Raw genomic sequence first — 16,917 nt, 5'->3', positions numbered from 1 at the left:
ATTCCACCACGATTCGTGATTTCAAACAGATTCAACTCCCTGTTCGTTATAATGCGCCTTTGTTATAGAATCTTCGGCAATATTGGCCATTTTTTCAAATTTCCGTGTCGTTGTTGGTTCTAATGTAACCTATTTCACTTTTATATTTCAGCAATAGGAATTTATCTGATCTTCTAATCTGACTATCACATTTTATTTCATTTCCGTCTAAACCTCCTTGTCTCATTCTTGGAAAGGAAAGCAATCGTTTCGGGAGCGCCCAAATTATCAACAAACAAAAGCAAGTGAAAGTGCAAATGCGTGTCACAACAGTCGGGAGCCGAACAAAGGCCAAACAAAGTTTGTCTAGTTGGTTAATCCCGGTTCACATTTTCGGTTATTTTTGCTGTAGATTGTTGGTGATTCTTGACCTATAACGGCGACGTTTGTTAGATGGATCTGAAGAACTGTTTGAAAGCAAACTGAGTTAACGTCCGGGCAGAGCGAAATATCACAACATAACACGTGTGCTACCGAAGTGCCATCCGATTCCTCCATCAAAAGGTTCAATGAAAAAGTGTGAAAATACTTCTTGTCACACGAATGAACAACTTCCCTGAGACTAGTTTCACTGAACTCCCTCGCATCTTCTTCGTTTCACGTTTTGGACGTCGGTTACCCCTTGCGTCTGAGTTCTTGGCACAACCTTCAAGACGTCCCAGGAGGGATTTGGCTCGCCCTGTTTTCTTTGGTTGAAGTGTTTTAACGATGAGGCTACAATGGCGCCATTAGAAATGTACAGAAGTGCATCTGTAGATACGCAATACTTGATTGGTGTGATATAAGAAATTAGAATTAAACCTAAAAGCAGAATCAAAAACTTGGAACTTGGAATTAAAATAACAATTGAGTAGTGATGAACTTTTCGAATAGCACGTACCTCCGTTCCCTCCCGAACGGAATATAAACTTTACGTTAACTCATTATCTCCGTGGCTAATAGTAACATACGTTTATTGGCCGCAGAATATGCAGTGGTTTACGGAGATACCGACAACCCTTACGTAAAAAATAGCTTTATCAGATGACCTCAATGCTATACAACGATGGTGCGACACTTGGCAATTAGAATTAAACTTAAAATAGTGCACGGTGATGAATTTTTGGAAAAAGAGCAATTTTCACTCGAACGCCTACTGAATTGGGAACACCGAAATGGAATGTGTAGACTCGATTAAGTACTTGAAGGCGCTACCCTCACTCACGCTCTCTCCTGGGTGAACCCAACACGGGGAATATGTGGACAAGCTAACAAAGGGATTAGGTTTTATTAGAAGAGTACTCGATAAATGTGATGAAAAGGTCAAAGAGAAATGTAATCTTTCGCTGGTTAGGCCTCATTGATTGGATATGCTCTGCTAGTACTATATGGGATCCTTACATGAAGCTGGATTAATTGCCAAATTGGATCGCGTGCAGCGTAGAGGAGCTAGATTTGTAAAACGGTGCATTGATTAACTTTAGTTGCGTGACCAAAATATTAGAGGAGCTAGGCTGGCAATTACTCAATTGAGCGAAGGTTAAATTACAGATTGAAGCTATTGCATATGAATTGGAAGGGCGTCCCTTTAGCAGTGACATGTTGACAATGTATTATTACCCCCATCGCACTAGGGTAGGAGAGACCATGCAGATAAAATTAGAGAGAGATCAAGTGTAGAACAGATAGATTTTTAGATGCCATTTTTTCCACGAACTATAAGGGATCAGAATAATATTGTCCGACTGCGGTAGGGTCATATTTGGATCAAAATTAGTCTGGTGTGTATTCACCCCCTGCCACACATCCTGGCGGTGGTTTCAGGATACATATAAGTAAATAAATAAGGGAGCGCAAACTAATTCGTCCTTTAATGCATTAAAAAAGATCTTCCACTCCGACCATGGAATGATTTGGGGAATAACATATTTCCAGCAACAACCACTGCACTCGACTGCCGCGCTTTGGATGCCCTGTGGCGGAGTCCTTAATTGGCCCTAATTAGGAACACTCGCGAACCGGGGATGGGATAAAAAAAATTAGTAAAAACTTACCGCCCCGTATATCCAGAGATTCGAGGGTAGCGAGGGGGTGGGACTTGGCGGAATCAAGCCGCAGCAGCAGCAGATTGAAACTACTCTTTTGGGCGAGATGGGGAGGGGATGAAACTCGAGAAGGAACACACGCAAAAATATCACCCAACGGGTAAAATCTTTGCGGAAAAAAATAAAAAATGGATTTTTTTAACGTTTACCACAAGAATTAAGGCAACCATTTTCAACAAGCCGTTAATATTAGTAATTCAAATCTTAAGGATAGTTTACTACAGCCCATATTTATTCTTCTCTATTCATGACTGTAATTACCTCGAACCCCATTCTAATAGCTTCTCTATTTCGCTAACCTCATTGGTGTTCTGTTCATCTGTTTCTAAGTCTCCCTTTCAATCCCTCGTCCCTCTCCGCGGGGGGAAATTCCTGCTACCTGCAACGTTGGGTCGCATTCCCTGCCTTTTATAGTCTCCGCGGGGGGTAGAGCGTTTTGTGGTGCATGTTCATGTGGTAGTGGTGTATCACATACTTGCTTGTTGTTCCCTGGCTTCCGTGTTGTAGGATGGCTTTCGTTCTGCATCCTGGGGTGCAGTTTTTTGTTGATTAATGGTATATGTGTTTCCATGAGTATTGGATGAAGGGATTGTTGCATGAGTGTGTGCGCTGCTGTGGGTGTAATTTCCCACGTTGTTGTTTTGCAAGTGGTATTGTTCCTTTTTAGGGTTGGTGACCTAACACCCCCCGCCACACGCCCTTACGGCGGCTTGCGTGGTGTTATGTAGATTTCACGTCCCTCTCCATTTGTTTCCCCATGTACGCGTGCGTGTTTCCTTTCGTTCGCCGGAAGAGCACTTGACTCCCCCCACACACCTTTCTTATGCTGATCATGTTTTTAGTCACAAGTAAATTCTCATCACTTTCAGCGATGCCAAGTTCATCAGAAACTATGCGAACACTTAAATCTGCGATCCCCGTCTATCCCTCTTGCAAGATTTTCTTCGCCTTTTAAGGACGAAGAGTGTCCTCAACGTTCGGCGTCCTCAGCATCCTCCCAAACAACCCTTCGAAAACACTCCACCGATCTACCCACGGCGCTTTATCGCCATAAGCTGCATTGAGCATGTCATGAGTCACTTTCCCAGTTTCACGCAAAATTTGATGGCGCAGCGCTGTTTCAATGCCCGGTCAATGACGGAGCGTAACGAGGTCACGTAATAGAGGTTTCGCAAACAAACGATCCGAGCTCCGTAAAGGCTGGGAGCCAGCTGCCACCGGCCTTTCCTGGGACTCCCCCTCCCTCGAACCCAGCCAGAGAAACAGACGCCCTTTCATCCATCTATTCGAGAAAAAATAAGTCCTACTACTTTTTGGACGGTCCGTGCATATGTGTACATGTATATGATTCATCGTCCCTCTCATGCCTATCCATGTAATCTCCAGCGCCATGATTCAAAGGCGAGTTCTTAACTAGTCCACTTTACAAATGTTTCATGTCTCTGATCCATTTAGTGCCATGCTCCATTAAGACGTGTAGATGAACTGCTTCCTAGTTTGCAATCTGAGGTGTTATTTGGACATTTTACCAACCTCTCCTTCATGAGCATCTTCTTAGCTTGAGCTATCTTTCAATTAACTTTGATGCAACGTTTTCCATCTCAAGTTATCCCGTTGCCCATGTAAATGAATGATGCCACTTGCAGAGTTTCTTGACCCATAGCATTCAGAGTTGCTTGCAGGTTCTCACGCGTTTTTCCTCTCAAGTGCGTTCTTATTTGCGAAATGGAACTTTTCAATTTCTTTGCCTTCTCTGGGACCCAGTTCTCGTGTTTATTTTATTGTTTTTCCTAAGATTATACGTTGATTGCAGCTGGGAAGAGGTTGTCTTCTTGTCTCACTCGTTTTCAGAAGAAGCATACCATAAGGGTTGCCAGGCTACACACATTTCGCATTTCACAGCTCGGGTCTTTATGTTTTCAAATCCATCGATAGGACATCCAAATACCGAAATACTTTGTTTGTATCGGTTAGCACATGACAAAACAATCTTAACGTTTTCTTTCTCAATAATACACCGTGCGAGGTCACATTAGATAGTTTAGCTTAATGCTTACGTGGTACAAAACGTAATTGATTTGACCTCATTAATGTTTCTGCAGCGACCTTTGTTTATTGGAAGCACGTTCAAAACGCCTAAGGCAACAATAGAGGCTACACGAGCAATACGTTGGATTGAAATGGCGCTCTTTGCATGAAGAAATCCTCAATCGAGCCCCAAGTCTAAAGCTACAGGAAACTTGAAGAGGGTCCGTTCTTGCTTCGAGTACACGTAGGAGATGATTTAAAACGTTTAAAAAGAAGAGAACGTCAAATGTTTACAAGACGGTGGACCCGGAGGTCGAGTCGCTCTTCTTAAGCAGCTGCACGTTGACAAGGTTGCTGGCATTGCAAGAGAAGGATGGCGTCAAGAACCTAATCAGAAATATTTAAAATTCCTCTGGGTGCCATCTCACGCATTGATATCAGAAAAATGGGACATATTAACGGCCGGTGGTGGATTCCGCGCATATCTCGCGAAAGTGACGTGTTTTCCCCATGCTCCCTTGAGTCCAGACACACTAGGGGCACCACGTGACTATTTCCTGTTCTCCAATGTGAAGAAAGGCCTCCTTTAGAAAGCCATGTTTAATAATCAGTCTTGTCTATCTAATTGTGAATGATTCCGTTTACGACCGTGGGTTGCACGATCTGTTCTCAGCACTGCTCTCACCCTCGGCCATGTTGTAAGTTTTGAACGTGCAGACAAAAATGGTCATTTGATCGACAAGATGATCAGAATTAAAATATTTCGTGATTTTGGTATTCTACAGCATTATATTAAAATATAATCAACTCCCATGTGCATAGGCCATTCGGACCTTGTTCGCCCATCAGGAATTACGTAGAAACTACAACCACATGCTGCTATACTGATAGTCATGCCATAAGGTATGTGGCAGGGGGAGATTCAATTTCAGGTATGCAACATCAAACATTAAGTTTTCCTAAATTGATAGCCACGCTAAATATTCAAAATACATGAAATAATGAAGATAAAGAATACTATGAGTTAATGCACTACAGCATCACTACAAGTGTAAAATACTGCTACTATGTATATGAAAAGAATTACTAGTTACAAAAAGAACACCAACTTGAGGTAGGACGAAATAATAATAGCATATTGGTCTACTTTGAATGAAACATGCTCTTTAATTTCCCTGGCGCAGACGGATGGAGTTATTGAGATCCTTTGTGGGAAATATTGAATCTTAAATCTGTGGGCTCTACACTTTGTCTCTGTAGTCTTGTACAGTCTTGTATTATCATGTTATCTCCTACCTTATTCCCTTTTTGTAAAAGTGTTCATGATTTACTTTTGAAGAAGCATGCCCTGCATATTTAGAGCAAAGTAAAATTTGTGAACTCATTTGTGTTTCCCTGGAAGTTGTGCCTAAATGTTTACTTCAATTCCAAAACCTTCAATTCTGTCTCGGGGAATGAGGTAGGAGAATGACTGTAGTTATTCATGGTCAACCTCAAATGGACTGGAAGGCATGTCTATCCTTAACTGCCGACTCTCTTACTCATCCCGCTGAGCAAGGCTTATGCATTTAAAACACTGACCACACACATCCTGCAATGTTCACCAAGGTTTGGGAGCCTAAGATATAAACCAAGAACTCCAATTGTGTTTTAAGGAAATACATGTTCTCATTTCACAGGGCTGTTTGTACATTTATTTCACAGCTGTGCTCTAGGGGAACTTTTAATGAGAATCTAAAATCTGTGGCATTTAAAAGTTATTTAGTGGGGCAAGAAATTTTGGGAAAATATTGATGAAATATAACTGCAAATGGGCAATGGGGTGGGTGATTTTAATAATTGCCTTCAAACTGCAAATTTTAGATGCATTTTTTCTAACATTCTGATGTGATGAGGTGAAAGCAGACTTCCATGAATGCAAAAATATTATAAAATTGTGTAAAATAACATGTAGAAAAATTGCCGTAGATGAGGTGGTGTTCTTGAAAGCTGATCTCATTCAGGTTTTCTATTTCCTTCATTCCTTCACTGACACGAAAATTGTGAACGCCAGGGTTCCATTTACTACAAAATATATTAGTCATACACTAATGAAAATGAAATAATCAAATTTGGACTATTAATGAATGGCATTGAAATAGAATAAAAATTTAGTATTAACTGCAGCTGAGCATTGGAAATCTTCAAACTTAAAGAGTATTTGTCTGGTTCGCCATCTACAATGGCTTCCAAAGTGGCAATTCCAACGTTTGGCTTCAAATATACATAGTCTGTGAGAATATAGACAAAAATAAAAGTATAAAGTGTTGTTTTGTCCCAGTTGGTCAGATTGAGATCGCCTGCATTATAATATAAAAAATACTAAATCCATTTATAGAATTTACCCTAGAAATATTTCCATGCTCAACAGAACAATTTAGGCAAGGACATCCTCATAATTAGAAGAAAGGGTTCCTAATGATATTCATTTGCTAACTCCAGCACTTTCATGTGCCTTACAAAAAGCCTTCCTGGCTTTCTTTGCAAATCTATGAGCTCCATAACTAATTCCTACAAACTATGCATCCAGTTTACCCTCTTCTCCAAGGCATTTTCCACAAACAAACCAGATTTTCTAAGTCTTATCCAATTGCTAAACTAGTGTTTTTCCCAAATGGATACTAGATATTTTCGGTGAATTCCCAAAGGGCATAAATAAATCAACTTAACACACGCATTCATTTTAATTTCTCATGACATTTTCCTGCGACCTTAAAACCTACAACCAAGGTGTAACGAAACCTAACTTCCTTGAAGTTAACCTGCATATTCTCCCAAAGCTTCAACCCCATGAAAAGATCCAATGAAAGACTATAATCAAAGTATGGGACCAGTATTGAGATGTTTAATTTGCTCCACATGCTTTACGATTTATTTCTAGTTCAACTTTTTTTTATACCAAAGCTTCAGCTCAGCAGATACTCTGATATATTATTCAAACCTGCAAACTCCAATCTGTATATTTCACAAGCCATACAAAATCATTTCTTAATGGTCAAGAAACTGCAGGAGATACCACGGCAATAACTTTTAATAGAATCATCCCATAAATGTGCATTGCAATGCAACAATTTCAGAGTGAATGCAAATCATTCGCCTTGACCGGGATACAATCCCGGATCCCTTGATGTCCGGTCAAGTGCTTCAGCCAGTTCAGCTCTCAAGGCGTCCTCTCGCACTCTGTGGCTTGACTGGCTAAAGCACTCGGCTGGACACCGAGGGATCTGGGTTTGCATCCCGGTCAAGGCAAATGATTTGTATTCACTCTGAAATTGTTGCATTGCAATGCACATTTCTCAAGTTGATGATCATGGATTGGGCATTAAATAATTGATGATTGTCGAGTCACTAGGGCTACAGCAGTCGTGCCCTATCACCCTATCCCTATTAAAAATTTACTCTTTTTTTCACTGCTCACTGATCACTCTATGCACCAACATTTGGAAAACAGTTGGCTGTTCGGCTTGAATTTTTTTTTGATTAAGCCAACAAGTTGTTGTGCAACATACCTCTGGAATAAAACCCTCCCTCGTTAATCAAGTAATTAATTCACTAAGCTCAATAAAAATAAAAGGAGAGCAATTAATTTCTTCATATAACTGGAAAAATTTATGGCCACAAATCCAAGAGAACAAAAAATGTAATTTTTCCAATCTAATAATAAAGTAAGCACTGCTGATGTGGATATGAAAATGCAAAGCCAAGGCATTCATGATACATGGCATTTCAAAATGAATATCTGGGTTTTAAAACTTTGTAGCGTTTATTAAAGTTAACTTATGATTATAAATTATACATAATATCAAAGAGCAACTCAGACAGTTTTATTGATACGTCTGCACTGTTTCCTCCGTCATCCATTAGAGAGCGCTTGCATCAAATACAGCGACCAGCCAGACTGGGCAATTGACCGCAAGGGATCGGGTGACAGAGCTTGTTTCACATGGCCTACACGTTCACCCAATCTCTAACGCAAGGTGATTTTTACCTTGGAGGATTCATAAAGGATTGTGGGCATGTGTCTCCGCTACCAAGAAACAGGACTGAAGCAGTCGTTGCCACAATCACTCCCAATTACACACTGATCAAGGTCAGGGAAGCACTCGACCATCGACCAGATGAGCGACAAATGGTGCTCACATTGAATACTTGTCGGAAACACTGTTTGAGTCGCTCTTTCATTTGATGTATAATTTACAGTTTTTAAGTTGAACGTAATAAACACTACAAAGTTTTAAAACCCCACGATATTCAATTGCAAACACACTTATTCTTGAGAGTAATCAATGACCAAGGTTAAGTTTTTGAAGGACACAGCACTAACGCTGTAGTAACAAGCTGTACAATAAAGGTAGCATCTTTTCATTTACATTTATAAATTCTACATTCATTGAAACTCTGTTTACTTCCCATCTACCTTCATTTAATCAAATTAATTTTGTGCTAAGTGCAATGTCTGGTGCATGAATATAAAAAAGGGAAGATTTATGAGAAAACAAAACATAGAAACTTTGGGAGAGGCGAAATGAATGAATGAATGCTCGGAAAGTGTTGATAAAATCATGAAGGCAAGTATGTAGAGCAGATGAGCATTTCTTAGAATGAAAACTATTTGTATTGACCCAAAAAATGGGAACAGTAAGTAGGATGGGTGAAGGCAGCCACAGAGTACAGAAGGAATGGCTGTGAATATATGCAAGTAAGGTTCTGGAAGAATGCATATCTTGGATGAGAGACAATTGAGGTGACAGGATAATAATAAGGGAAGGAGCCGTTCAAGGATTTGGAGATTGGAGAGAAAGGTGCAAAGAGACATGATGTAGAGGAAGGTGAAAGAAATCTCCCAATCCATGACAAAACAGGAAAGGTTCATGCAAGATTGAAGGAATTTTGTGGATGAAGAAAACACGGACACTATGTCTGCAAGACATAGAAAGAGAATTCGATGTAGATGAGGAGAGCTAAGGTCACTTCGTACCTGATTGCCAAAATTTGAAAAGGATGAAAAGGAAATGAATAGGAACATTGTCCATATTCTTCGTAAATTTCCACAGACTTCGGTGAAGCACATATCGTGAAATGAAGTCTGAGGAAATTTCCAAATTCTTTTAACATGGACAACAAACAATTCCACGAAGTGAAGCCTGAAAGTGTGAAGTATATCTGAAGATGAACAATGCTGCGGAGATAAATGAAACCCCTGGAAAAGTATTAAAAGACTGAAGGAATGTGAAAGGAAGAGTTTTAAATGGTCACGACAATGAGGTCTGTTCACAGAGATCCCAGACGTTTTGAATAGCACACCTTCTGTTGGTTATTTGTTAATGTTTAGAGTTCTTGTGTCACTTCCTGATTAACCGCCTTCAACCACTTTGTTGATTGATTACGACCGCTTGTGTGATAAGGTGTTCGTTGAGTGCAGCAAAAAATCAGATCTGCAGGAATTAGCTCTTTGAAATAGGAGCATTATTCGGTGAGTGACACTCCGGCAAATCCTTCACAGAAACATTGGAGTTGATGGCGAGTGCATATGGCGAGGATGCTATGGAGCGTGCTGCGTTTTATGAGTGATTGACCCGCTTGAAAGAGGGGCGGCAATCAATGGAAGACGACAAGCGTCCTGGAAGACACATGAGGGGCAAGAGGACTTACTTCATCAGAATTATATTTATCAACATATATAAGGGTTGAGCAGGAGTATGTGATGACTACAGAATCATAATTTTGATTTCACATCCATAAATACAGCACTTAAGGTAATCAACGAAAGGACAGAGAAGAGAGAAAATGATTACTTAGCAGACAGAGTATGTACACAAGAATCATCACACTCAAGAATATAACACAGATAAATTAATTTACTCTGGGAGTCATGAGAGATCGAGAGCGGTAATTTGGCAAAATTCGTGACCACATTGAAGATGGTACAAGTAGGCTGAAGGGAAATTATCCTAAACATGTAAATAAATGACTTAATAACACTTCCCCCCTCCCTAGCACGGTTGGAAGGCATACATTTGATCCCTTATTGTTTGTGGGGGTAAATGGCATCTTAAATTCATTTGTTCTACACTTAATCTCTCTAACTTCATTGACATGATCTCTGCTACCCTATTACGATGGGGGTGATAACTCATTTTCAACATATCACTGCTAAAGAGACCTCCTTCCAATGCACATGCAGGAGATTTAATCGGTAATTTAGCCTTCGCTCCATTGTGTGATTCCCAGCCCACCTCCTCTCTTATTTTGGATACACAAATAAAGTTAATCATAAAAACATTTTACAAATCTATTCTCCTGTACGCTGCACCCGATCAAACTCGGCAATCAATCCAACTTCATGTGAGGATCTCATATAGTAAGTACCAGCAGCATATTCAATGAATGGGGCAAAAGCAACAAAAGATAACATTTCTCTCAGACCTCTTCATCACATTTACCCAGTACTCTTCCAATAAATCCTAATTCCTTTGTTAGCTTGTCCACATATTCCCCATATCTGTGTTTCACCTGGGAGAGATGGAAGGCATGGCTTGAAAACAAATAAAGCAGAATAAGCAATACTGTAATGAGCACAATGTACTTTAATGGCAGTCTCATTCAGTTCCACGGGAAGGGTTTTGACAACAAAACGCACAAGTTTAGTGAAATAGCATGCAATTGGGAAGAACTAATTATTTCTTAGATGCTAATATGGGTGGCAAGTGAGATTTTTCCATCCATAGCCCTTCAGTTGCCATCCCATCCCGTTGAGTCCTCGAGTCTGCTAGTTCTGCCATCTATTTCCCGAATATCAATATTCATGATCGAAGTGATGATGCAAGTTGGAATGCGAATAATTTGTTAGACCTTGCCGCTGAAACATGGGGATCTGAATTTATTTAGGGAGTTCAACCTAACATTGAATCGTCTTCCTTCTAATGAATCCCACCCCAACTCCACAAGCATTTCAGTGACACTCTTCGTTTTGCCATTCGAGTTGTTTCAACAAAAAGGGCTGCCCGGCATTGGACCTTCTCAATTACCGAATCGAGACCTCATTCAGTCGAATCCCGCGCACCAAATGCATATTCGAAATGAGGCCTTGCAAGAGTGAGGCAACAACGTTCCTTGACCTTGGAGAAACTCCTGCCCACAATTCGTCTGATAAATCCCAATTTTTCATTTGCTTGCCCACAGATTTTACATATGCTAATTAGTTCTATTTTAGTGATAACCTGAGCCTAAATACTTTCCACATCCCTTGACTTGTAACAAAGTGGCAATTATTACCCCCATTTCCCCCTCACATTGTGCAGTATCCCATTAACCTCTCCCTGTTTCTCATTGCACCGCTTTTTTTTTCAAATCACAACCCTGCCATCTTCTTTGCTCCCCCACCACGACTGGCACTTCATCAACACTGCTCCTCCATCCATCAATATTATTATCCCTACTCCAATTGGACAAGGTTTTCAATTACCTTATCATTCGTGGAAAAATTGACATTTGTATCTATCCGTCCTACACTTGATCTCTCTAAATAGCTTGACTCCTCTAATATTTTGGAAACGCTACCAACTTTCTAAATTCTAATGCAGGAGAAATAGATAAAAGAGATGTCGAGTGGTAGCAGAAAGAATCTTGAATTGAAAAGTTTCTACCAAGGTTTCTGAGCAGGGCATGTATTATCTTAAAGTCTCGGTCTCCATTCAGTTCACAAGCTTTGCATTTGGGCATTGTCCATTAATAATTCAAAAATAGAAGAGCAGAGGATAGGGGCGCATATATATATGTAAACTGGGATTACACTGCTGATTTTGTGGCGAATACACGACTGAATGTCATCGCCTCAATTGTCAAAGAAACCACGACAGTTTCACAAATGCCCAAGTTCTCCAGACACATACCCTAGGAGCATATTTTTTTATTAGGGTTACCAACTAGTCAAGATAGGTTTTGGATGGACACAGCTACCAAATAAGTTTCTCCTAAAAAAACACAAACGAACATCCTCCTCTACAAGTCCTTCTTCATCTCTGTGTACTTCCTACCTCCCTTCATACCATTCATTATCCCTACACTGTTCCTTCCCTTCCCTCGTTTGCCCAACGTTCTCCCCTCAATTATAGTCTTCAACATCCCACTGCTGGTCAATACGCCCTTTATCCATCTTTCTCCTGCCTCCCCTTGCACTTCCCCACTTGTTTTCCTTTCGGTCCACGGCACCTTCCGCACACCCACAATTCAAAAATCTCAAATGGATGCCTAACTTCCTGACTCTTCAATGGCCATGTTTCTGCACCGTACATAACTACGCTCCATATCAAAGTTTTGATGAGCCTTTTGTCATTTGCCCCCGTCATCAACTCCCTCCTTCTTAAGAAAGCACCTTTACCAATCGCAATTCTTCTCCTTACGTCCCTACTACTTTAACCGTGTTGCTCCAAAGCACTTCCGAGATACGTAAGCTGTTTAAATAATAGGATGCAGAAAGTATATAATTAGAATTTCTAGTAATTACGATGGTTCAAGGTTTTGAGAATGTCAAAGATATTGGCGACAAGTAGAATAATAGTAAATACTCGTACATGGGTCTGTGAAGTATTCTGGAGGCTATTGATCATTGGGGCAATTATTTCGAGAGAAATATTACAAGGGGCAGAAAGGAGCACCGTCTAAAATGAGATGGGCCAGGTCTCTTCACTCGAGGAGATTTAGAAAATGATTGGAAAATATTCTGGGGCTGATATTGCATGGCTCGGAAAGATGAGTTTTAAGTAAAGAGTTGGGATGCACATGTGGATTGGGAGAATTCTGAGACATGGCCGAGGAGGGAGCAAAGGCGAATAGAAGCGGAAGGTTTAGAGAATGAATAGAGAAGGTGCAAGAAAAAGAAAGTAACTTGTAACTGAAGTAAGCGTGGATAATTGAGAGGAGACTGAGAAGGTGGATGGATGTCTTATTGAGGCACAGAGTATTAGTCGGGATATCGCTAGTTGGGTTGTTTCACACAAGAGATACTTTCACAATCTGACATTCTCATGTGCAGCTGGAGGAACAGAAATTACAAGGAGCTGGAAAAAGCAAATATGTGCACAAAAGGTTGCTAGAATTATCCATAAAAATATTAACATGAGTGAAATGCATTATATTTTTGGTTTTAATAAAATTATAAATAAATATGACCAAGGGGCCCAAACCTAATTATGAATACTCGTGGCTGCATGGAGTTATCTAAAGAAGAATGAATACTGGTCCATAGATTAGTTTGATTTCCTTCATATTTAGCAATATTTCCCATTGTATTTACAGGAAAGAAGTCACAGAATCAATTTAATTCACACATGAAAATGCCAAGCAACCTTGAGAGGAGTTTTCTAAATCCACAACTGAATATGGATAAAGGATGTTATTATGTAAGAATTTTCATTCAGCTAAAAAAGTTTGGATTTTATCAGTACGAGCAGCTAATCCATAATAATTTATTTGAATTCAGTAATAATTCCTACAACATGCCTAAAAATTCATGATTACCAATAAACAATAAAACTGAGCAATTAAAAGTTAGCCGATAGAGATCAGGGGGAAAGAGACTTTTCGTAGAAAACTATGTTACATATATGCGTATATATATGAATATACTACGAGGAAAATTTCCTTAGTTGCGCTCAACCCACAAATACACGCTGCACTTGTCCCGGAGAGATCTACCTAGTGCTTATTAGTACATGAAAAAAATTGCCGGAAAGCAAAAGATGCCCATTGTTACGCGTCATCATTATAATCTGGAATTCCATTTTTCTAGAGATTTGCCTCTTTGAAAAACCTCTTGGATACGGTGCATATTTATACAAGAGAACTCTGAAATGGCTATATGACTTCTGTTTTTCAAAATACACATAGCTGCTGTTTCAAGATGGTATCCACAGACAAATAGTAAACAATTGCGGGCTTTCATTTCTTTTATTAACAATTTCACTCTGATTTCCATCGGATAATAGAATTCCAGATTAATTCAATTACACCGTTATCTTCTTCCGAAAGTGACATGGCAGAATACTAGTTTGATTATATCCGTTAAGTCCTTAAATCAAGTTTGTACAACACAATTGTAACACCTATCACTTTTGCCACATCCAACTTGGTTCGTTAGGAAACAATCAGGAAATAAAGTAGAAGATAACCCAACACACTTGGTTTCCAATTGCGTTCCAACATATAAATTCATTTTTCAATGTTGTAACAGCAATATTGATTAAATAAATACTTGTGGACGAAGTTACAGGACACAAGACTCAACTACACATGGCCAGAGAGGTGAAACAACATAGTACTCCCGCGGTAAATGACCTTAAGTTAGCTGAAGTGGACCTTGCTTCCAGGAGTCGTTCCGAGAACGGCCAATTCGTTCCTTGATAATGGTACTAGGTTGAAGCCTTTCAAACTGGGCTCACTTTCGATGTCCCTCAGTTTATCCACCTTTCCTTTCAATTTGTTTCTAATAGATTCCACTTCGTTGCTTATATTTTGTGTATCTGCAAAGTTATGAACAAATATCCATACAGTTCCCAAAGTGTCAACATTTTCACCAATACAATTTCAGAAATAACAAGAGAAACGATCTACTAAAAAAACAATTATGGATCTCTGAAAAACACAAATAAGAGATAACACACTGACTCGTGGATATTGACAATATCCAAATAATCAAGAAAAATACCTCGGCGAATTAGTTCTTTAGCATGTTTCGTCTCCATTTTAACAAAGAAAGGCCCGTTGAGAATCCAAACCTTGTCACCAGCTTCACGATCTATAGCTCTAGATGCTTCACGAAGAGCGTTTTTCCGTTTTTCCAGCTCTACAATTAGACCACGGTCACTCAGAATGTCCTCAGCTGCTTCTTCCGATTCAGTAAGGCTTTTTAATACCTTATTGACGCCTTTATCATTTGTTAAAGAATTCAAAATATCTGCCATTCTTCTTTATTTGGCATTCGAAGCACAAGAAGTATCCAAGCCGATAGCACCGCCACCATTTCACACTTACGAGAACTAGAAAGGCGCTCGAAAACCCAGTAAGACGGGTTATCAAGCGTCATCTTGCAGAAGACACGCCAACTAAATGCCCGGAAGAAATAAAATTCAAATGGAGATGAAAAATGGTCATGTAATTCTTTCGCTTTATTTTTCCATATTAAACCAGAACTATATCCAACAAAATCACGGTAAAACTTCTCACATATTTATGAATAGAACGACCTTCTTATTGCTTTGAATACAAAGCAATTTAATGATGGGATAATGGTGTGTAATATAAAAAGGACTAAATTTACGCCAACGTGGAACATGGTCATAAACTAAAATTACGGTTTTAATGAATATGCAATTTCCACAAGGAAAAGCTTTGAAACTACTCCATGTAAATACAAAATAGATTTTCACTCTCCCAACAACGCGCGCAATATGTCAATAAATGCTGAAAGCCTTCCAGTATTAACAGAGAACGTATAACGATCGTACACTTCGGAAACACTTTGGAAGGGATAAATATCAAAGATACTAGAATTATTTCGGATGGAAATGAAATAATTTGGATTTCCTTCACATGGCTATCTTATGCTAAGGGGATGGATCCGTTAGCCTAAAGGTTGGAGTCGTATGGGGTTCCCAGTATTTTGTGTATTTTAATGAATAATGACGGTTAGTTGCTGTAAAAGTTAAGATATCCTTATCATTCATTTAGAAGTGCCCTTGACTTACCCCGCACCCTCCCCCTTTCTCTCTCTCTTTCGTCATTACAGTTCTCCTAAGTATACATAAGATCCGGAGAATATATCCCCCCCCCCCAAGATCCGTAGAGATGATCTAATCACGATAATCCGAAATGATGGCCTTTTCATTTTCTCTTATTGTGATCAAGGTGATCTTCTACGATTCATTTAAAAATGCAACTCTTCCTAAAATTCAATGACCAGCCTTGGATACCCATCCTTGAAGTGTATCCTGCTATCTAGCAACAAAATAATTTATATTGTTTATTAGTTAATCTACCGGTCAAGGCAGGTTTTTGGATGGACACAGCTACTAAATAAAACATTTTGCGAAATCCAGAATTCAACTCTATATCAGGTCCCTCTTCATCCCTGAGTACTTTCTTCTTCCCTTCATCCTGTCCAACATCCCTATTCTGTTCCTTCCCTTTCCTCGTTTGCCTAACATTCTCCCCTCAATTAAAGTCTTCAACATCCCACTGCCGGCCAATACCCCCGTCATCCACTTTTTCTGCCTCCATAGGATTTCTCCCAACAAACCCCTCTCTTCGCCCACCATACCAAGTACTTCCTCATTTGGTTTCTTCTCTGTCCATTTCACCTTCTCCATTCTTCTCCACACTCACATTTCAAAAGCCTCCAATCTACGTCTATCCTCCTGCTTCAATGACCACGTTTCCGTACCGTACATGGGCGCCCTACGCTCCACATCAAATTTTTTCCGATTTAGTTTTTTCTTAATATCCTTACTCAATGTCCCTATCATCAACTCCCTCCTCCTCGTGAAAGCCTCTTGGACTAGCGCAATTCTTCTCCTTACGTCCCTACCACTTTGACCGTGTTGGTCCAAAACTCCGCCTGTTCTGCCTGCTCTAGTTTTTGCCCTCCTATTTTAATGTTTAGCTTAGCCTTTTTCTTTCTAGAAAATCGCATAACCTTTGTTTTATTAATATTGATTCTCATCCCATACCT

The 16,917-nt window shown here is 39.7% G+C and overlaps 1 protein-coding gene across 1 annotated transcript; it reads right to left on the bottom strand.

Annotated features, from left to right (window-relative positions):
• Nucleotides 1–13,465: 13,465 nt before the first annotated feature.
• Nucleotides 13,466–15,202, bottom strand: Pdrg1 (Pdrg1 prefoldin-like subunit). Its single transcript, XM_071594493.1, has 2 exons — nucleotides 14,896–15,202; nucleotides 13,466–14,710 (listed from the first exon to the last, which is right to left on the bottom strand). Exons 1-2 carry the CDS (start codon nucleotides 15,149–15,151, stop codon nucleotides 14,532–14,534), a joined length of 435 nt encoding a protein of 144 aa, XP_071450594.1. The 5' UTR covers nucleotides 15,152–15,202; the 3' UTR covers nucleotides 13,466–14,531.
• Between the last annotated feature and the right edge of the window lie 1,715 nt (nucleotides 15,203–16,917).

This window comes from Hetaerina americana, unplaced genomic scaffold, assembly GCF_022747635.1.
Source record: "Hetaerina americana unplaced genomic scaffold, ioHetAmer1.1.p SCAF_62, whole genome shotgun sequence".
NCBI classification, from domain to species: Eukaryota; Metazoa; Arthropoda; class Insecta; order Odonata; family Calopterygidae; genus Hetaerina; species Hetaerina americana.
The sequence above is the reverse complement of the archived record's forward strand: the minus strand, read 5'-3'. Positions and strand labels throughout refer to the sequence as shown.

Bases quoted from the DNA above. Each gene is read 5' to 3' on its own strand.
- Pdrg1 (XM_071594493.1), bottom strand. From the start codon at position 15,151: ATGGCAGATATTTTGAATTCTTTAACAAATGATAAAGGCGTCAATAAG. The intron at 14,711-14,895 runs GTATTTTTCTTG...ATAACTTTGCAG, and splicing joins TAAAGAACTAATTCGCCGAG to ATACACAAAATATAAGCAAC.